The sequence below is a fragment of the Nicotiana sylvestris genome, chromosome 6, assembly GCF_000393655.2.
Source record: "Nicotiana sylvestris chromosome 6, ASM39365v2, whole genome shotgun sequence".
In the NCBI taxonomy this organism is placed as follows: domain Eukaryota; kingdom Viridiplantae; phylum Streptophyta; class Magnoliopsida; order Solanales; family Solanaceae; genus Nicotiana; species Nicotiana sylvestris.
The window spans coordinates 204,053,653-204,076,589 of NC_091062.1; the positions used below are offsets into that span (position 1 = coordinate 204,053,653).

General features: G+C 36.1%; 1 protein-coding gene across 1 annotated transcript; it reads right to left on the reverse strand.

Moving 5' to 3' along the window:
* Positions 1-6,471: 6,471 nt before the first annotated feature.
* Positions 6,472-10,159, reverse strand: LOC104234214 (uncharacterized). The gene is made up of 5 exons (XM_009787745.2): positions 9,777-10,159; positions 8,929-9,061; positions 7,675-7,865; positions 7,168-7,341; positions 6,472-6,942 (listed from the first exon to the last, which is right to left on the reverse strand). Exons 1-5 carry the CDS (start codon positions 9,975-9,977, stop codon positions 6,856-6,858), a joined length of 786 nt encoding a protein of 261 aa, XP_009786047.1. The 5' UTR covers positions 9,978-10,159; the 3' UTR covers positions 6,472-6,855.
* Positions 10,160-22,937: the final 12,778 nt, after the last annotated feature.

A 22,937-nucleotide genomic window follows, 5' to 3' on the forward strand; every position in this document is an offset into this window, starting at 1 on the left:
CATCTCTTGTTTGGCATTTTTTTTACTCAATTAAGAGAACAAAATAAGGCTAAGTGTAAAACTTGTGGGTCTTTGTTGGTTCATAAATTTACTGGAGACCGTAGCGGTATGGGTAGTTTGACTAGACACATATTGAAACACCCTAGAGATAAAGCTAGATATTTACAAATGAAAGCTGCGCAAGAGGGGACAAGTGTAGATACTACGATTAACCCTAGTACAGGTTCAAATCTAGTTCAACCGGGAATTAACACTGTTACCGGTGGAATTTTATATTATGATCCAAATAAAGATCGTGAAGAATTGGCAAAAATGGTTACTGTCATGTGCTTACCCTATAGTTTTCCTTCTAACCCTCATTTTGTGCATTATATTAGAAGAGTTTTTAATCCTACTTATAAAAGATGGCCTCGCGTAACCGTAAAGAGCGATATTTATAAATATAAACATGAATATGAATAATTTTTGCGCTATTTATTTACTCATATAGATTGTCGTATTGCTATTACTACTGATATTGGTAGAAGTGGTAATGACTGTGATTATCTAACTGTTACAAGTCATTGGATAGATGAGGAGTGGATAATGCAAAAGCGCATTATCGCTTATAGAATAATTAATTCACACCACACAGGTAAGTTTATTGCTAACACAGTTGCAGATATTTGTAGATATTTTTGCATTGGAGATAAAATTATGTCGGTTTTAATGGATAATGCTTCTAGTAACACTAACGCTATAGGCTTGCTTACAACTACACTAAATCCTGCATTTAGTAATATTTTTCATGTTAGATGTATTTGTCATATTTACCATTTAATCGTCGGTGCTGGTATGAAAGTTTTAAATGTAGAAATTGAAAAGGTTAAAATGGTTCTTAATTGATTTTTTTATTCAAATCGTAGAAGTGACTTAGAGACTATTTTAAAAAATATGATGAATTTGGCCGTAGAACTAGACCAAATGTTCCAACTCCTACTTCGTCTAGTTCTCAAGCATCTAAAAGAACTGCGGGCCTAAAAGCCTTTAGTTCTTGGACGGAGTTCAGGGGTTCTCAAGGTGATAATTTTGGTGATAGTTCACAACTAAATGAGCTTCAAGTTTATTTTTCGCAGGGACTTGAATCAGAGAATTCTGACGGCTCCTTCGATGTTTTGGAATGGTGGAAGGACAAACAAAAACATTATTCGGTTCTTTCAAGGATGGCTTGAGATATTTTAAGTGTTCAAGCTTAACAGTGGCATCGGAGAGCGCATTCAGTCAAGCGAGACTTCAAATCGGTGATCATAGAGCGTCTATGAGGGAGAGCTTGGAAAAATCAGTACTCTTCCGAGATTGGATCCGTTCGGAAAGAAGAAATTTTGGACTTGCAGAATCACAACCGGAGATAGATGAAGCTTATGAAGAAATGCTAGCGGAACTTGCGCAGGATGCTACTTCGCCCGGAAGCGGTGATGAACAAGCTTCTTTTCCACCACCACCAACGGAAATTCCTCCGGACGTTGAAGGATTTATGAGATTTGTTAGAGATAATACATAGACTAACATGTAACTTGTATTTTGGCACATCTTCCTTAGTTTGTTTTCCTTTTAATGGTGGTATTAGTACCTTGTTGTGCTCATTCCATTGGGGGGAGGAAGACTAAGAAAGATATTGCCATTCTTGTTAATGTCATAATAGTAAAATATATAAGACATTCCCTTGAATATTTCTTTGTAATTTATTTTATGTTTAAATTTGATATAGTATATATATATATATATATATATATATATATATATATAGACACACACACACACATACACATATATATAAGGCACTATATATATCTCTAATACATATAAACTATATATATATCTAATACATATAAACTATATATATATATATATATATATATATATATATATATATATATACATACACACACACATATATATATAGACATAAGGCAATATTTAATTATATATACACATAATACACCCTTATATATACATACTATATATACTATATATATATATATATATATATATATATATATTTATATAGCTATATATATGCAATTTATACTAATATATACATATATAGTTTATAAGAAAGTGCCTTAGATAAAAAAAATAAAAAAAATAGCCCGGAACGAAAAAAACCTCGTTAGGCCCGTTTAGGCCCGCGGGCCCGACCCATTTAGCCCGGGACCATGTGAGCTTAGGACCACCGTGGGCCGGTTCCACACATTGGGACCGTGAATCCCGGACAGTTTGGCCCGGGACCGCCTCAGCCCGGCCTGTTTAGGCCCGTTTGGCCCTGGCCCGGACCACAATACAGCCTTATCGATAGATCCAGCCTCGAGGTCCGTGTACCAGTCAAAATCATTTCCTTTTAGCGAGCGGACTAACTGCTTGATGAGGTAATCTCCATAAGTCACAGCATTGTTGCATGTCTCCACGAAGTGCGCAATATGTTGCTTTGGGTTACCTTTACCATCAAACTGTTGAAACTTCGGAGGTTGATAGCCAGCAGGCATTTTCAACATATCGACCCTTGCAGTGTACAGCTCTACATATGTAAGGGAGGATTTGGCAGCAACTTCGTATTTGTTCTTAATGGTTCCTTCGATGAACTCCTTCAGTTGATCGATTGGAATCATCCCTTCAGATGAGACAGAGATAGCCTTAGTGGATGCTGCTTGTCTTAGGGGAGAGTCACTCTCTAGAACTTCTGGGAGCTTGCCGGGTGCATGGGTAGATTCTTCTTCCATCAAGATTCTCACTCTGTCTGTTAGCTTGTCAATTCTAGCCTCTTGATTTTGCATGCATTTGGTCAAGCCATCAATTGCTTCCGCCAAGTTTGCCAACTGCTCCTCCATAGATGAAGTGTTTGTCACCATGACTTGCATGATTGTCGTGGATGACAGAGAGTAGCATGGATTTTCACACAGATTGATCCTTGATTGGCTCACACTATGTGGTGTAAGTGGGGAAGATCCATCGCTTGAAGCATCATCATCTTCCTACACAGCAGAGTGCTTGGATTCGGAGAGGTCAAGCAGAGCAAAAGTTTTCTCGATTTTTTCAGCAACATCGTTTCCTCCTTCAGATGCGTTTGTGGAAGATCTTGCTCCTTTTGAGGATAAAGATCCGAAAATAGGGGTTGATGCGGACGGCTCTTGGGGTGCTTGTTGTCCTAAAGAGCTTGCTTTGCTCCTTGTAACTGGTCCAAAGCTTCCAAAGGTAACATCAAGAATGCTTTCCACATCAGCATAGAACCTGGAGTTAGCAGCCTTGGTGGAAGTTGAACCGGAGTTGATTTTCTTTGAAGCCATTTCAATGTTCTTGAACTTTGGTGATTGAAAGGTTGAGATGAGAGGTAGAGATTGTCCCACTGGGCGTGCCAGAATTTGTAGACAATAAATTACGTCGAGAAAAATAAAATCAAGATCAAAAAAATATTGCAACAATCATAGTATTTTATTTCGAATATTTGAGTGTTACAATCTCTATGAATCCTCTGATTCTTCCTTCCAATAGTAAATAAATTCAAGGGCCTTTGAGCTTGATCTTGAATATGTATTTGTTGCCTCGAACGATGATCTTGTTCTTGAGCTTGAGCTTGATTGCTTGAACTTGACCTTGATTTGTTCTTCGTTCTTGAACTTGCACTTGATTTCTTGAACTTGAATTTGAAGCTTGAAACTTGTGGAGGAATTTGCAGCGTTTGATCCACGAGCTCTTTCTTGCTTCTTATTATAACTTCTGGTGTCTTTTCTGAGTTATGAAGACCTCTATTTATAGTTGTGGGAGGGAAGAGTTGTGATAAGAACAAACTCTTTCCAACCAATCAAATTGAAGTGTGACATGACTGCATTTGATTGGCCAGAACATGTCACTTGCACCATGTAGCACGATTTCATTGGCCTTTTAGTGTGACCTGGCATGCCTTGTCATTTTGACACGTGGCATGATCCTATTGGCTCTTCTGTTTGACTTGGCACGCCACGTCATTTGACACGTGGCACCAAACTGGACCTCTAGGAAGATGTCATCTTGGACTTTATGAAGTGGACCCATCACTTTAGCCCAATTAAATGGGCTATCCCAATGGATTAAGACTTATTTATTTAATCCATATATATTGAACTTATATAATTAATTCAATTATATTAACCCATAATATTTATTTGATCCAATATATCTTGAATTTAAAATATAATTCAAATTATTTTATGGATTTAAATCCAATAAAATTTAAATGTCGTCTTTGGGGAGAACAGTATATTCAAATAAATAAAATATCTTTTTACCCTATAGCGTGTATAACGTAAATTATTTTTAGACAATAGTGTGTATAAAGTAAATCCCTTTGTTACTGGGTTCGAGTCCTAGGAAATTGAACCCGTTCCATTCTCATTTATATCGTGGCACATTGCTAGAAATGACCTCAGGCAACTGTTTAGAAATTAGCTAGTATGTTCTGAGTTTCAGTTTAATTTTTAGTGTGTCTGAATTTTAGTTCAATTTTTCAGGATAAAAATGTTATGATTTGTCGTGAAATTAGGATTTTTAATTTAAAATTTCATGACAAAATAAGTACTGACTAATCTCTAAATAGTATGGTTATTTGTGCACTTGTCCCGGCACGTTGGATGGTAATTTGAGCCCAAATCAATCAACGCGCCCAATTCGCCCAAGGTTGGGCTGCTCATTGTTGAGTCAGAGCATCTTGATCCAGCTCATCTAATGTTGAGCTGATTTGTCGCTCAAATTGATCCATGAGCAAAGGACAACCCAGTACGCTAAGCGCCCGCTATGTGTTAGGTCCAGGGAAGGGCCGGACCACAAGGGTTAGGTGTACAGCCTAAAATCAATTTAGATTCGAACCATTTAGTTTCGCTGTGTTGTAACAGAGACACGAATGATATACTTAATTATTATTATTATCTAATTAATTATAATAATTATTAAAATAAAATGTAGTAGACTCATAGTGGGCTAATTCATGAATTGAATCAAATGGGGCCTTTTAATTTAACTAATTTGAACTTAATTAAACTAAAGAGTCACGCTCTTTAAACGCCCTATAAGAAAAGAAGAAGAAAGAGGCTTAAGTCATCGCTTCCAATCCGATAAAGGTCTTTTTTCTTTTCCACGAAAGTCCGTCCCAACAATGGTTGCAGAGGATATAAATATGAATATGAAAAAAAAAGGTAACCGCCCGGAGAGTCGTTTTTTAGTTTTTAAGTGGAATGTTCATTATCATAATAAGTAGTCGATTAGGAGAACAACTATCTCACTACAGAGTATACTCTTCCTCATCTTTCATTATATACGCAGCCTTACCCTGATCCATGAGCAACTTTGCTTAAATATCTAAAAATAATTCCTTTTTGTTTCATATGGTACATATGACCATAACAAAAGAAAAGAAAGTCTTATTTGGTAATTAAACAATTCATAAAAAACAACATATATTAATTAAAGCCTGGTAAGAGTTGAGCAGATTGGACTATAACCCAAATTTTAGCATATTTTGACCTAGCATATCTCTGCCCAAATAACTTTTGGACGGGTCAATATTGCTCAACATTTTTAACCCGCCCAAAATCAACCCTACCCGCCCATTTGACACCCTCTAAATACGTAAAAATAGCATGGTATAGACAGTTTTAGGACTGGTCATTCAAAAATAGCCAGCGTTTACCAAGTCAATGAAAATAGCCACTATTTTGCTGTAGCAGAGACCGGTCCAGCAAAATATACTGGAGTTCGATGCACCTGTATATGAACTCCAGCATATTATGCTGGACGATATACTTTGCTGGCTCCAGTATAATATACTGGAAACTGGAGCACCAGTGCTCCAAACTCCAGTATATTATACTGGACCGGTATACTTGCTGGAACTCCAGTATATTATACTGGAGTTCTAGTGTCATATTATGCTGGAACTCCATCACATTATGCTGGAGTTCCAGCATACTTATCTTGGAACTCAAGTATAATATGTTGGAGTTCAAGTATACTTATGCTGGAACCCCAGCATAATATACTGGCATATTTTCCGGGTTTTGAACAGTGTTTTCACTCAGATTTATCTTTACATAAAGTAGCTAAATTTCGATTACTTTTGAAACTGAGCTATTTTTGAACAACCAGTTGTAAATCTAACTATTTTTGAATTTCACCCTCTAAATACACCCCATAGATTATTGGGTTAAATGCACCAATTACAAGTGTATTAAGACTATTGTTTAAAAAGTAATCTTGAATGCACATTTTATCAACCTGGAACTGAAAGAGGGAAATTCAAGAGTACCATGAAGAGGTAAAACTTGTACCCTTTTGACAATCTGACTTCAAGCTTTGGATGACTAAAAACTCAGCGCGATCCAAAGCTTGGCAGGTGAAATAGCACTACTACTTTGCACGCACTCAGTGTCACCAAGAATGCAGTCTCTCCAGACGGGGTTAAAACACTTACAGACGTTGTAATATACTTATAATTCATATCATTGCATAAAATCGTACAGAGGACTGATGCTATTCATAATGAATGAAGAGGCTATGAGATGATTGAATTTGCACAAGAAGAAAGTGACTCATTTGGACAGTAAAACAGCTTTGTTACATAATTCGAAGAAACTCCTTTTTAGGCCTTACTACCCGTATGATGCCCCATACATGCTACTGTGTGAGATCATCAACAGCAGCCGGCTCAACTCAACATAACCTTATAACTCGAGAGACTACTATCAGATATAATAGAAATTTATTCAGACATCCTATATCACAGCTAACAAGATGTCAACCGGATTGCTCTCTTTCTAGGTTCCATCTTCTTTGTTTGAAAACATATCAATATTAGAAGACGTCTGGATGGAAGCGTCCAGGGATAGAGTTGCATTGCTGAGCGTGCTGCAAATGCATTTTCAAAGCATAATTGTTGACCTGCAATGATGACTATGAAATCAGGAAGTCTAAGACTGGAGAAACCTGAATACGTCTATATATGAAGTAGGATGATAGTTACTATGTATTACACTAGGCCATATGCATGCACTGCGAGCAAACTTGCATCAACGGTGCAAATACAGGAGTAAATAAAAGTAAAACACATATCCATGTATAGTGAGTTAAAGCAAGAAAATTAATATATGAAGATCCAGCTTTTACCTCAAGATTTCTCAATTCCTCTTGATATTGAACAATCAACTGCTTCAGATGCTGTACTTCCTCGTTCCTATCATCGTACTCCTTTTGACGTTCATGTTGGATTGCCACTGCACGTTTGAGAATGGCATTGTCTCGAAGAATCATTTCTATTTGCTCCTTCAGCATCATATTTTCCTGGAAGTATAAGGCATGGTGAACATCAGAAATGATAGGCAAAAGTCAATAAACTAGGATGTTGAAAAGGTAAGTTGCAAACATGAGTATCTGCAAGCTCATGAAACAAAGCAAAGAAATCTTAGAATGCATTGGAGAGCCAACAATATGGGCATTCCCAAAACAGTTTTCTAGCATAACTCTTCTGAGCACAATCAGTAAATGCACCAGAAAAGTATGTGAATATCGCCGACGGAGTTTCTAGAAGTGAAATATCATCCCACAATTCTTTGCCAGGAAATTTGTTGTCTGGTAAAATCAACGAACTACAATATACATAAATACAACACCAACCTTCTGAAAATTTTGGGCTGCTTCTGCACTACCTGCACAAATAGATTTCTCTAAGCTCTCCAACACTCTTGTTGAGCGAGTCCTAGCATCATCTATGCTTGTAGCACTCATCATTTCCCTCACAAACAACTCCACCCATTCTGCACCATCAGCCGGAAGATCATTTAGGACAGAAGTAGTGGGCACTGTACCTGCAAATTTTTGCATGCAAATTAGATTCCTTACCCCTGGTCCTCTACAATTTATGAAAATCTGGACTTGGCTAATGAGGTTTTTGATTAATCTACTTCTAGAATATAACAACCATTCAGTTGATCCAATGAAGATTCACTAGAAAAAAGAGAAATGGCATGACATTTGTATATCAACAAGAACCTGTAATTCATCAGAGAGGACTGATGCCAAAGTTTTCAACGTAGAAGGTGCACCTGATATCACCTGAGTTGTGTGCACCTGAATACTAAATAGTTTCATTCCATTCTACACTAATTCCTACAGATCAGATAAATATACGTGGGTCACAAGATTCTAATGAACTGCTAAGTGGACACATGTATGAGTTCCTCCAAAAGAACTAGTCACATGAACATATCTTGAAATTTCTTTGCACCGTCGGATGCTTATCTTATAACATCAGACATATGGCTTTAACTGCGAAGTATCAGCAATACATATAGTTACTTAGTAGGCTTTTCCTTTTTGAACCTCATGCACAAGCCATTACAAAGTTTTTATTTATCCACGGTAAGCAATAAATAGTAACAGTCTAATTTGTATCCTAATTATAACTCCAATTTGTGTTATTTAGTTAATTTTTATACAACTCTTTTTTATGTCAACGAGGTTCTATACCCTAAAATAGCATGCTGGAGAAGTAGGTAACTAAAATGAGTAGCAATTGTGGGAACAGACAGGGCCAGAAAATTCCGGAGAAAATGTCCATTTCAATGACCAGCAAACACCATAGAATCCACTGTCATGTCACTGAGAACTAAACCCTATTTAGGAGTACTTAAGTTGATCCCACAATCTCCCTTTGGCTGATGGAAGGGATGTAGTTGAGCTTTTTCCACACAATTTTGCAACGATATGCAATTAATAATGTAGCTAATACATTCGTGTGCATATGTATTCACTCCAACGTCACAAAATTAGGAATCATTTTGAGATGTATGGAGTAATAAACATGAGGAAAAACTTAGTATTTCCTTAATCAGCAAACTCATGATATCGAAACATAATGTTTATACATACCACCGTCCATCTCTCCATCAGCTTCTGAAGCAGTAACTAAATTTCCTTCTGCATATCTAACATGAAGTCCATGCAGTCTCGTAATGGCGGCATCCAAATCATTGCCACATTCCTCCAAGGCTTTCTCAAGAAGCTGAACAGTAGATAATAAAACACTAAGTACCCAGAAACTTGTCAAACAAAAGCAACAGCAATGTATTTCCACAGAAATACAGAACACATTAAAATTTAGAATCTTTGCACCGTGTAAGTAAGTAATTGATTACAGCATTCGAGATTCTTATAGTAGAAGACCACCCAGGATAAAGACAACCCGGTGCACAGAGCATTGTTCACATGTAGGTAGCCTAGCAAGCATTACATTGAGATTAAAAGTTGAACAGTTTCATACATTTGAATGTACTTTAAAAGTTGTTTAGAATTTAAATAGTATCAAACACTTCAAAATGTCCCAAACTGAAATGAATTTCGTGTAGATAACGTGAGATGATGAAATAACGATACGTTTTTGGTTCATCTCCAAAGTCGTTCATTGACAGGCTTGGACATTTGAGCTTAAAGAGCTGCAAACCAGTCCCCCCCCCCCCCCCCCCCCCACCCGGCCCAAAAAGTAACTTAAAATGGTTTATTCTTTACTATCGCAGAGAAATACTTACAATAACCAAATAAAAATAACAAGTCATCTATAATATTCATCCTCCTACATTCGGACCATTTCATAACGATACCAAATAATTTACTTATAATAACCAAAAAAAAAGGGAAGAAAGAAGAATATTAGCACGTTCTACAACATTTCTCCGATTAACGAACATTTACAACAACAAATTTCTAGGAGGGGCGGATACCTGACTGTTCATATCAGGAAACAAAGCTCTCAGCTGATCGATGACAGCCGCCTGCAGAGGCGGCGGCGACGAAGACGATAATCGAATCGGAGAGGTGGAGGAACATCGGAGCTTCTTAGAAATAGGCGGCGATGCTGAAGTCGGCGACGGCGATTGTAAATCTTCGAAGAACGATCTCTTGCCGCAAACAATAGCAGACATTTTACAGTCACACCTTCAAATGTTCAATCAAATAACAATTCAGCTGATTCTGTGGTCGGCGGTTAACGATTTAGCGATAGTTAAGTAGGGTTTTGAAGTTGCATACGACATGAGAATAGATAAGGGGGAGAGGTATCTGAGATTCAAAGCTTCTGTACCCTTTTTCTTGTTTGCTTTGCTTTGTAGGTCCCTTTCTTTATGGTAGGATGTTGATAGGGTAAAGAAGAGGTTAGCAATCACGCGCCAATTGTTGCGCTTCTGAATGTGATCGAATGCATTCATGGGGAAGGTTTTGTTGGAATCTCTTCTGTTTTAAACTTTTTCTATTAGAAAGTGCAGAAATAAAGGAAAGGGGAAACTGTAATTTTAGTCCCTCAGTTATTCTTTTATTTCGATTTTAGTTTCTGCAATATTCATTAAACACTTTTAACCTTCAATTAGATATAAGTTTTAACTAGAGGTGTCAAACGGATCGGGTTGACTCGGGATCGGACCGGCCTAGACCGGTTGAAACCCGGACAGTCCGGACCGGTACTTAGAGGGTCGGGTGGGCTGAGTTACTGGAGTTAGGGGGATTGGTTCGTTCACTTTCATTCATCCAGTTAACCGGACTGGTCAAACCCGGTCAATCAAAATCCATGTAGAACCGATTAATCGGCTCGGATCGGACCGTCCCGGACCAATTTATCGGCTAGATTTCAATTTTTTTTTCTTTTTTTTAAGGTTGATGAACTTTGGTAACCGTTAGTTGCCTTATGGCCGTTGCCCAACGTTATTATCGCACATATAGCCCTTTTGGGCAATTTTTTATTATAAAATAACACATTTGTAATTACTAGTTTTGCCCTTTGAAAAATTATAAATACACTCCCTCCTCTTCTTCATTTCTTCACTCATCTCTCATTTCTCAAACTCATATTCTCAATTCAAGTTAAATCATGCCCCGTACTTCTAGAGTGCGCTCATATGTTTGGGAACACTTTGAGGTGGTAGAAGAAAATGAAGAAGTTCACAAAGTAAAGTGCAATAACTATGGTCTAGTTTTAAATCTTCGTCTAAAGTGGGTGGGCACATGTTGTTTAAGGTGGCATATGAAGAGTTGTCTTGAACGTCCTCCAAAAATTCGTATTTAAGTTGATTTGAGACAATTTGTGTTATTTTAAAATTTAGACGTATTTATGCTTAATGTTTTAGTTTGTTAGATTAATGTGAAGTATTATTATGCAATGAAAATTTAGTTTTACTCTTTTTTCGTTAATTTACTTGTTGTTAAATGCAAACTTCAATTTGTAAGTTTGAAATAAAAAAAGCACTTGCAAATTATAAGTGTAATTTTTTCCATCTTCATTGTATTCTTTATATTTTTACTTTATATTAATATAAATTACAATAGTTATACAAAATACAAAAAAAAAAAAAAAAACTAACCCTGCCCGGCCCGGCTCCTTGAACCTGTAACCCTTACGGTTCATTTTTTATCCGGATAGACCCGAACTCGTTAAGCCCGATTAAGATTAACCCGTAACCGGCCTGGTTGGGAAACCGGCCGGTTTCACGGCCCACCAGTTTAACACCCTTAATTTTAACCAAGAATTTGAATATTATATAGTCAGATTTGATCAATCTGGTTCTCTTTGACAATTAAGTTCATGTCCCTTTCGCTTTGAGGTACAAATTAATTAAATGTTGTATGGCTGAAGGGAGGAAACTTTGGATTTGATTGTAGTGAGGTCCTTGTCATTTTTTATCTTGATTATTTTCGATTTTGAATTACAATATTCTAGTGACAACATCATCTACTTTGACGGTGGAAAACAGGAGTCGTACAAGAATCATATCAAAGAATGAGAAAATAGATGACAATTCTTAATGTAATGTTTGGTATTACATAATAATCGTATAAAGTTATGTGAAAATTTATGTATTATTAAATAAATTTACGTATACAATTAATATGAAAATTAGAATATTTAAAAACAAGATTACCCGTAAAATAAGTAATTCTTATATAACCATCATTATTAATTATCACACAATAATTTTATTATTATTATTATTATTATTATTATTATTAATCAATACATAATAATCTCTAAAGGTCACATATTAATGAGTAGTTACGTTTTAATAGTCGCGTCTTTTCATGAGAGGAGATAAACTTTGGAAAAGATATGAGATTCCAAAAGTTAGAACCAATTACGAAAAGTTTAAACCATCATACACAATAATTTGTTAGTTAGAAATAGTGGTGCAATAATATTTCACGCACACTGATTTAAATTATGGTACATCAGTGATTCACTTATGGCTTGTTTGGATGGTTGTTACCTATTGTATCGTATTGTATTGTTATTTTAAATACAATGTTTGTTTTGATTGTTACTTAAATTTTATTGTATTGTATCGTTAAATCTGTTGTTACGTAACGATGAAATGTGCCACTTTATGTAACGACCGATTTGGTGTGGTCGCATCGTTACCTTGTCTTTTTCTCTCAATCTCACCCTTCATTATTATTAAATAATTTTATTTTATTATTTACCCTACCTTTTTATATACTATATCATAATCTTTTTTTACAATATTGTAAGTTTATTCATCATATTACTGGTACGTGATATCATGAAACAACGGCAAAACGACACAATCCATCCAAACATTGTATTCATCAAGCGATACAGTACAATACAATACAGTACGATATGATACATTATGAAACGATATGTAACAACCATCCAAACAAGATGTTAGGCTCAACCGCACTTCAATTTCCTTTAGCCTTATGGTTTGGATCTTAATAAAAGATATAGTGAATCTTTTGTAATAAGGTTTTTGTGACCAGAATACACTTTACACGAATGACTTTAGCCAAAGTTTCCCGGAAAATTCTTTAGGAGATGAAATTTGTTGTGTTCTCCCGAAGCAAAATTTTAAAAAGACTTGTTTTTATGTATCAGGGCTTTGATGCAGTGATAATATATGAGAACGTTAGTCACAATTCCAACTTTGCAATAGATGAAAGCTATAGTATTTTGGCCGAAAATTAGAAGAAGCGGACTCATTATTCACCGATCGTAGGTGTTTGGACATGAATTTTAATTTTTTTTAAAAAAAATTTGGAGTTTCACTAAAATTTGAATTGAAGATGAAGTTGTGTTTGGTTATAATTTTTGTAACATATTTGGATGTCTTTTTTTCAAAACCATGAAACATGATTTATATCCCACAACTTGTAAAAAATATCAAAATCACCCCAATTTAATTATCCTACTTGAAATAAACAACCCCTTACCGGATTGGGATGGCAAAGGCAGCCGCACACTTTGTTGAGAAGGCGCGTTTTGAGTTTCTGTGAGTAGTTGTAGGTTAATAACTAATGGAGTCATTTTATAAATTTTAAAAATATGGGGCAAATTTGTAAAACTAAAAACTAGTAAATTGCCATTTTCAAGTGAAATTGAAAAATTGGTACGAGTTTGATAACCAAATATTATTTTAATTTTTTTTTTTTTTGAGAAAAAGGAAAATTTTTGTATGTCCAAACGGGCATCAAAAGAAGGGGAGCCCAAGAGCAATTAGTATGAAGATAATTCAATTTATGGGGTAAAATTTAAAAATAACTAGATTTACAAGTGATAATTCAAAAATAGACACAGTTTCAAAAGTAATCGAAATTTAGCAACTTTTCATGCAAAGATAAATTTGAACGAAAACACTGTTTAAAATCCGAAAAATATTCCAGCATAATATACTGGAGTTTCAGTATAATATACTGGTCCAGCAAATATGTTGGAAGTTCATACACATGTGCTCCAATCTTTAGTATATTATACTGGAACTTTTCGTGTGCTGGAGTTCCAGCATAATATGCTGAAAGTTCATACACATATGCTCCAATCTCCAGTATATTATGCTGGAACTTTCCGTGGGGTGGAGTTCCAGCATAATATGCTATAAGTTCATACACATGTGTACCAATCTCCAGTGGAACTTTCTGTGTTGCAGCAAAATAGTGGCAATTAACTTTGCAAACGCTCACTATTTTTCAATTATCAGTCTGAAAACTGACTAGCCCATATTATTTCACCCACTACGAAGGGGAGCCCAACAACAATTAGTCCACATGCTTGATGCAGAAATGCCCTTCTTTTTCTATACTCCATCCGGTTCACAATAAGTGTCCAATTTGCTTTTAGCACGCCCATTAAGAATATACTAAATTTCATACAAAAATACCTACTATAATTAAACTACCCCTAATTAAACATTTAATGTGAGGAGTAAGAAAACTTTTTATAGGGATATGTACATAAGGGCTATTTTGTAAAAACAAATTGAATTCTTTCTTGATTATGGACACTAATTTTGAATCAAAATAAAAAAAAAATTGGTCAATTATTATGAATTGGAGAGTGTATTAATTTTTCAATATAATAAAATAAAAGTAATGCAGAAAATGTAAATAAGAAGATATAGAAAGAAGGGAGAAGTGCTTTCTTCTTTCACTTTTGTGTATTTTTCCATTGCAATTACATGGCCTTTTATAGGCATAAAAGGTAAAGATGATGGACATAAAGTAGGAAATTTAATCTTTAAGTTATTCACACCATGGGCATCCAATATAGCATCCAATGTAGTATCCAATATACAAACTATTCATAACACTCCCCCTTGGATGTCCATGTAAGATAATGTGCCTCATTAAAAACTTACAAAAAAAATATTGGGATGTACATAGTTATTTATAATATGCATTGTTTGCTGCCTCATTAAAAACCTTACCAGGAAAACTCAGTGGGACAAAACCTTGGTTAAGGAAAAGAGTGCAGCGTGTAGTTACTCCTCCTGATGAAAAATTACTTAATGTCTCGAAGACGACGCATTCCAATCTTATAAATCAGCTTTTCAAATATTGAGGTTGGTAACGCCTTAGTGAACAGATCAACCAAATTATCACTTGAACGAACTTGTTGTACATCTATTTCACCATTCTTCTGAAGATCATGAGTGAAAAAGAATTTCGATGAAATGTGTTTTGTTCTATCTCCTTTGATATATCCTCCTTTTAATTGAGCTATGCATGCAGCATTGTCTTCATACAATATTGTTGGAATATTCTCTTTCGAAGAAAGACCACATGTTTGCTGAATGTGTTGAGTTATAGATCTTAACCAAACGCATTCTCGACTTGCTTCGTGAATGGCTATTATCTCTGCATGATTTGAAGAAGTAGCAACCATAGTTTGTTTTGTCGAACGCCATGATATGGTTGTACCTCCACTTGTAAATAAATAGCCTGTCTGAGATCGACCTTTGTGTGGATCAGACAAATATCCTGCATCTGCATAACCAATCAATGATGGCTTGGATTCATTTGAATAAAATAAACCCATATCAATGGTCCCTTGGAGGTATCTGAATATATGTTTAATACCATTCCAGTGTCTTTGTGTTGGCGAAGTACTAAATCTTGCCAATAAGCTTACTGAGAAAGCTATATCTGGTCGGGAATTATTGGCAAGATACATTAATGCCCCAATTGCACTAAGATATGGTACTTCGGCACCAAGAAGCTCTTCATCATTTTCATGAGGTCGGAATGGATCTTTCTTTATATCAAGTGATCTCACAACCATCGGGGTACTCAATGGATGTGCTTTATCCATATAGAATCGCTTTAAAATCTTTTCGGTGTATGTTGATTGATGGACAAATATTCCATCTTTCATATACTCAATTTGTAGACCAAGACAAAATTTTGTCTTTCCAAGATCTTTCATTTCAAATTCTTTCTTCAAACAGTCTACTGTTTTTGGAAGCTCCTCAGGAGTTCCAATGATATTTAAATCATCAACATACACAGCGATTATAACAAATTCAGATCCAGACCTTTTTATAAAGACACAAGGACAAATTGGATCATTCTTGTACCCTTCTTTCAACAGGTATTCACTCAGGCGATTGTACCACATACGACCTGATTGTTTCAATCCGTATAAAGATTTCTGAAGCTTTATTGAACAAGTTTCTCGAAAACTTTTATATGCTTCTGGCACTTTAAAACCCTCAGGTACTTTCATAAAAATTTCGTTGTCTAATGATCCATACAAATAGGTTGTAACAACATCCATTAGATGCATATCAAGTTTTTCTTGCACTGCCATATTTATGAGATACTTGAAGGTGATAGCATCCACTACAGGAGAATATGTCTTCATATAATCAATTCCAGGCCTTTGAGAAAACTCTTGTGCCACAAGTCACGCTTTATATCTAACGACTTCATTTTTATCATTTCGTTTTCGCACAAAAACCCATTTATACCCTACTGGCTTTATGCCTTCAGGTGTTCGAACTATGAGTCCGAAGACTTCACGTTTTCCAAGTGAAGTTAACTCTGCCTGGATAGTGTCTTTCCATTTTGGCCTATCATTTCTCTGTCTACATTCATTGACAGATTTTGGTTCAAGATCCTCATCTTGTTGCATTATTTCAACAGCAGCATTATAAGCAAAAATGTTATCGATAACAATATTATTTCGGTTCCATCTTTTTCCGGTTGAGACATACATTATTGATATCTCTTCATTTTCATTATTTTCAGGTACTTGGACCTCTCCTAAGGTCTTATCATTTGTTACGTCTTGGGGCTCTTCTTTAGCCACTACCTCTGTGTTATGTTCACTTTGATCACTTGCTCTTTTTCTTCTTCGAGGATTTTTACTTTTAGAACCGATTGGTCTACCACGTTTCAAGCATGACTTAGACTCATTTGCTTTAATTAATTGTCCTGTCGGGATAATGCATTCCAATCTATCTTCTTTTTCAGTTGCTTATTTTCTCCCCTTAATGTTGGATATACTGATTCATCAAAATGGCAATCAGAAAATCTTGCCGTAAATAAATCTCCAGTCATCGACTCTAGATATTTTATAATAGAAGGAGATTCATATCCAACATATATCCCCAACCTTCTTTGAGGACCCATCTTTGTGCGTTGTGGTGGAGCAATTGGAACATATATCGCACAACCAAAGATCCTAAGATGGGAAATATTTGGCTCCTGACCAAAAGCCAATTGCAATGGGGAGACTTTATGATAACTTGTGGGCCTTATCCGCACAAGTGCTGCTGCGTGCAAAATAGCATGACCCCATACTGAAATGGGAAGTTTTGTTCTCATAAGCATTGGTCTAGCAATTAATTGGAGGCGTTTGATCAATGATTCTGCTAGACCATAAGAATGACTCTGTTTAACAGTCTGTGCACCAGAAATCCGGATAAGGAATTTTGTTAACCTGGGAGAAGGTGTTAGGCATTCCCGAGTTCCGTGGTTCTAGCACGGTCGCTCAACTGTCATATTCGGCTTGATTATCTGATTTTATACAATTATGAACCTATGTGCAAATTTTAACGGTTTACCGCTTTTGTTATTATTTATTCAAAGAATTGCAACATCGTGAGAATGCATCCCGAATTGCACCACATAAATGTACCCGCAATTTTTGATACGTTCCATTTTCATTGAGATTTGGATTTGGGTCACATAAATGTGCACCCGAGTTTAAGAAGATAACATTATTAAATACGTGCCTAAAGATACTAACGCATTGTTATTTTGAGAAAAGCCTTAAAGTTTGTTATACGGCCTGTCTCGAAATCTAAGCATTGGAAATAACTGTCCGTTGAGGGCCCCACAGTTTGTGTATTCTTGTTTGTCGAGGCTCGTCTTATTCATTATTTTTTAAAGGAATTTGCAACGTCATGGAAATGCATCTCGAACCATGTCACAATCAATGTACCCGTGATTAACGACACATTTCGACTCTGTTGAGATTTGGATTTGGGTCACATAAATGTGCACTCGAGTTTAAGAAGATAACATTATTAAATATGCGCCTAAAGTGACTAGCGTATCATTATTTTGGGTAGGACCGTAAAATTTGCTAAACGGCCCGTCCCAGAATCTAAGTATTTAATACATACATTTAACGAAGGCCCCGCCATTTATGTGTTTATCCAGCTAGGCTCATCTCATTTTTACTATCTTTAAAGGGCAAACCTAAAGTAATCTATAGTGTTCTACTTAGTTCGTTTCTAGAATAAAAGGAGGAGTCCTAGTTAATTATATGATTTAAGAGCTATTATAATTGGGTCATGAACACCACCCGTTTAAAATTGAAACCTAAGTACGCAGACGGGCATGACTATTCACCAACCTAATAGCAACTATCAACAATTAATTGATTTTTTACAGAGTAAGCAGTTCAACTCCATATAACCATGGCAAATGGTATTACTTTCATGCAGTCCTCATGATTAATATACTGAAATGGCCTAGAATGTTCAAATCTTACATGTTGACCCTTATTTCAAAACTAACTACAAGCCGTATCATTAACAATTCGAGAATCAAATTTTTACTACTAACTATCACAAACCTCTCATGCTAAACTATCATAGGCCAAATATCAGATTTAACTACAACACGAATTAAGGAGTAAGCCAGATTAAAAATGGTGTTCCAATTCTTCACACAAATTAAATGAGTTAAGAATCCTACACTACCTCAAATAGTCTCATTATACACATGGTATTAAATTCGAATAAACATAATTGCACTACACTTTTGAACTAAAACAAAATATGAGAAGTCAGAAATCATCTCAAGCAGCATTTCATTTCATGTCCACAAGCTCGAAGGTTACAAGATATGTACCTGGATGTTTGAAATATAAGAAGCAAAAGAAGAAGAAGAAATCAGCAGCAGCAATAACCAACAACGACCAGTAAACAGTACACCCAGTGATAGATTTGAAAATCACAGGGTTCTAGCACACTCAATGAAACAACACCAACACAAACCAACGCAGACCAGAAATAACAAACTCAAAAAATCCACTTAAAACCTCAGTGAAAACTCAGAAATAACCAACCTCTTTTTTACTCTCAGATTACTGAACTTTTAAATGTTAAAAATCCGGCCTAGACTCTCTCCAAAATCCCCCCTTTTTCTGTCTTGAAATGACCATATTTATAACCCAAAACAGGTATGGGCAACATATTTTAATCAATCTTTTTTTAAACTTTTCATGCCATTATGTTTTGTTTCCCACACTTGCATGTCTTGTCCCCCACTATATTAAATAAATGTATTAATTCTCACTACCACATGTCTTTTGTTTATTTAATTCCTTTATTCCCCACTACCGCATGTTTTGTCCCCCACTATATTAAACAATGTATTAATTCCCACTACCACATGTCTTGTCCCCCACCATGTATTAAACAATGTATTATTTTAATATTATTAGTACTTAGTGGACAGAGCACTCAAATTAATCATTTTTTAAAACTTAAAATCCCGAAAATGCCCCTGAAACTACTGAAATTACCACTCTACCCCCATCAACTATATCCAATCAATTAACCAAACTTTAACAGCTATAACCAATTCATCTAATCAATTTCCAATTAATAATCAAATCTGAATAGACAAACTTGCCAAACAAACTCCTAATCGACAATGTTCATGAATTAACAACAGAGTCAGATTCATATCCGAACAAACTTCACGGAACAAACGAGTAGATTTCAATCACTAACTTGAGCATCAATCGAACTCAAAACAGTAGGAAAGTCATCAAAACGCACACACACACAATTTCAGTGAATATGCAGTAGGAATATCATGCGAAAATGTTCAAAATGAAACCACATATTAAAACGAAACCAAAGACAACAACAACAACAAGAACAACGACCCAGTATAATCCCACAAGTGGGGTCTGGGGAGGGTAATATGTACGCAGACCTTACCCCTACCCCGAAGGGTAAGGAGGCTGTTTCCAGGCCAAACAAAACCAAAGACAAAACAACAAAAATTCGTGAATGAACTACGACTGACCTTTATGCTAACGATCCGACGTCGAACAATGTTGAACTTCCGATGAAACACAACTTTGTTCGTAACACTGTTTCGATGCTTGACTAACAGACACGAACTCGAACGGAACCTCGACGTACTGCCTCGACGTATGACTAAGCATGACCTCGAACCAACCTCAACTTAAAACTGTTTTGCGTGGGTGTTGGTTGGTGTTGCGACTGATTGGAGATGGGGTTGGGGTGAGCAGCTGTGGCTTGGAGATGGAGGGGTCGTTTAGGACGATGGGTGAGGCAGCATCGGTGAAGCAGCAACAGTGGCTGACGAAGAAGAAGCAGTGGCATGACAGTGGAGCTGGTTGTGCCGCTGGTTTGGAGGTGAACGACGATGAAGAAGATGAAGACATGAGGCTGTTAAAGACGATTGTGTGTGTTATGGGTGAGTTGTTGGTCGTCATGGTGAGAGGAGGAGGGAAGTCATGGGCATGGGAGCTGGAGGTCGAGAAGGTGTTGAAGATGACTGGAGCTCGATGACGATGGGGCTGGCTGGGGTGTTGGTCGTAGATGGATGGAGCTCGACAACGATGGGTGAAGCAGCAGCATGACGAAGAAGAAAAAGCAACAACGTTTGGTTTGGAGGTGTTGCTGCTTGACGTGATAGGGACGAAGAAGATGCAGAAGGGCAGCCTTGGGAGGGTGGTTGTTTGGACGAAGATGAGTGAAGCAGCATCTACCATGGAGGTGAGGGCTTGGAGCTGGAGAGGTCGCTTGGGGCAGATGGTGGTGAGGGGGAAGGAGGGCAGCCATGGGAGCTTGAGGGGCTGCTTGGAGAAGGAGAAAGAGAGGGTGGCGGGTGTTTTAGGGTTTTGGGGTAAAAATGGAAATGGAAAATGGAAGAAAGGGGGGTGTTTGTTTGGGTTATGGGGCGGATCGGGTCGGGTCGACCCGGTGGGGGTTTGGTTCTTTGGGCCTGTGGTTTAAAATTGAAGAAAAGGCCCAATCCGATTTTCTTCCTCTTTTATTGCTTCTTCTGCTTTTTCTTTTTTCTTCTTAAAATAAAACTAAAATTCTAAAAATCCTAAATTAACCTATAGAACTAAATTAAAAGTGCTAATTAACTCTTAACAACAATTAACACATAATTAAATAGCAATTACGATAAAATCACACAATTTGGACATTAAATGCTAAAAATGCAGCGTACATTATTTTTTATGATTTTTTTGTTCTTGTAAAACATACTTAATTGCTCCTAATTGTAGAATTAAATCTTAAATGCAAATGCGACATATTTTTGTATTTTTTATTAATCTAATAAATAAACATGCACGGACAAATACAAATAATTATCCAAAAATGCCACGAAAATTCTCAAAATTGCACACAAAGGGAAATTGTTTTATTTTAAATTTTTGGGAGTAATTCTCACATAGGGCAAAAATCACGTGCTCACAATAACTTGTGGGCCTTATCCGCACAAGTGTTGTTGCGTGCAAAATAGCATGACCCCATACTGAAATGAGAAGTTTTGTTCTCATAAGCATTGGTCTAGCAATTAATTGGAGGCGTTTGATCAATGATTCTGCCAGACCATTTTGTGTATGAACACGAGCAACCGGATGCTCAATTGTTATCCCAGTTGAAATACAATAATCATTAAAGGCTTGGGATGTAAACTCACCAGCATTATCAAGACGAATTGTCTTAATTGCATAATCTAGAAATTGTGCTCTTAGCTTTATTATTTGAGCCAACAATCTCGCAAATGCCATATTGCGAGTTGATAGTAAGCACAAATGTGACCATCTTATAGATGCATCTACCAAAACCATATAATATTTGAATGGTCCACATGAAGGGTGAATGTGCCCACATATATCACCCCGTATACGTTCCAGAAATGCAGGGGATTCCATCCTAACTTTAATAGTTGATGGTCTAATAATTAATTTTCCTCGAGAACATGCAGCACAAGACAATTCCTTAAATTGAAGAATATTCTGATTCTTCATTGCATGTCCATGCGAATTATCAATTATTTTACGCATCATATTAGAACCAGGATGACCCAACCGATCATGCCAAATAATAAAATTATCTTGATTAGTAAACTTCTCGTTTATTATGGCATGTGTTTCAATCCTGTTAATACTTGAGTAGTATAAGCCGGAGGAAAGAGCAGGTAACATTTCAATCACATATTTCTTACCAGACATTATTGTAGTAATATAAAGATATTCAATCTTTTCATCATTTGTAGTCTCAATATGATAACCATTTTGGCGAATATCTTTGAAACTTAATAAGTTTCTTTGAGATTTACTACAATATAGTGCTTCATCAATAGCCAAATTTGTTCCTCCTGGTAGTAATAAATTGGCTCTTCCAGAACCTTCAATTAATCTTGTACTACCGGATATTGTATTAACATTCGCTTCTTTCATTACCAAATAAGAGAAATATCTCTTATCTTTTAAAATAGTGTGTGTTGTAGCACTATCCAGAAGACATATATCATCTTTATTAATCTTGAGTCCAACTGAAGACTGGGGAATTTTCATATTCTTCATAAAAAAGACAAATAATACATCATAAGAAATATGAAAGACAAGCAGGAAAAAAACATTAAGAAATACATTAGAAATGTAGAAACTAGCAACACATGATGCATTAGGAAAATACACTCAAGAAAAATAAACTAGTTGCAAACATAAACATAACAACTTTTATAGCTTCATTCCCCAGTAAGATGATTAGTTCTTCAGTCAATATCCTCAAAGAAGTCCCCAACTTCTAAATGAGTAATATTTGTTAGGCCTTCAAAATCATCATCTTTATATGCAAGATGTGCCTTAGAATCATATTTATTTGAGGGACCTGCTTCATCATCATTATTTTGAAAGGTCAAGTGTGCCTCCACATTATTTTCTTTTTTCTTGAGGGAGGCTTGATAAAGTTTGACAAAATGTTCTGGCGTACGACAAATGCGTGCCCAATGACCTCTCATACCACATCGGTGACACATACTAGCTTTACCTTTTGAATGATTAATTTGAGAACCCTTATTGTTCTCCA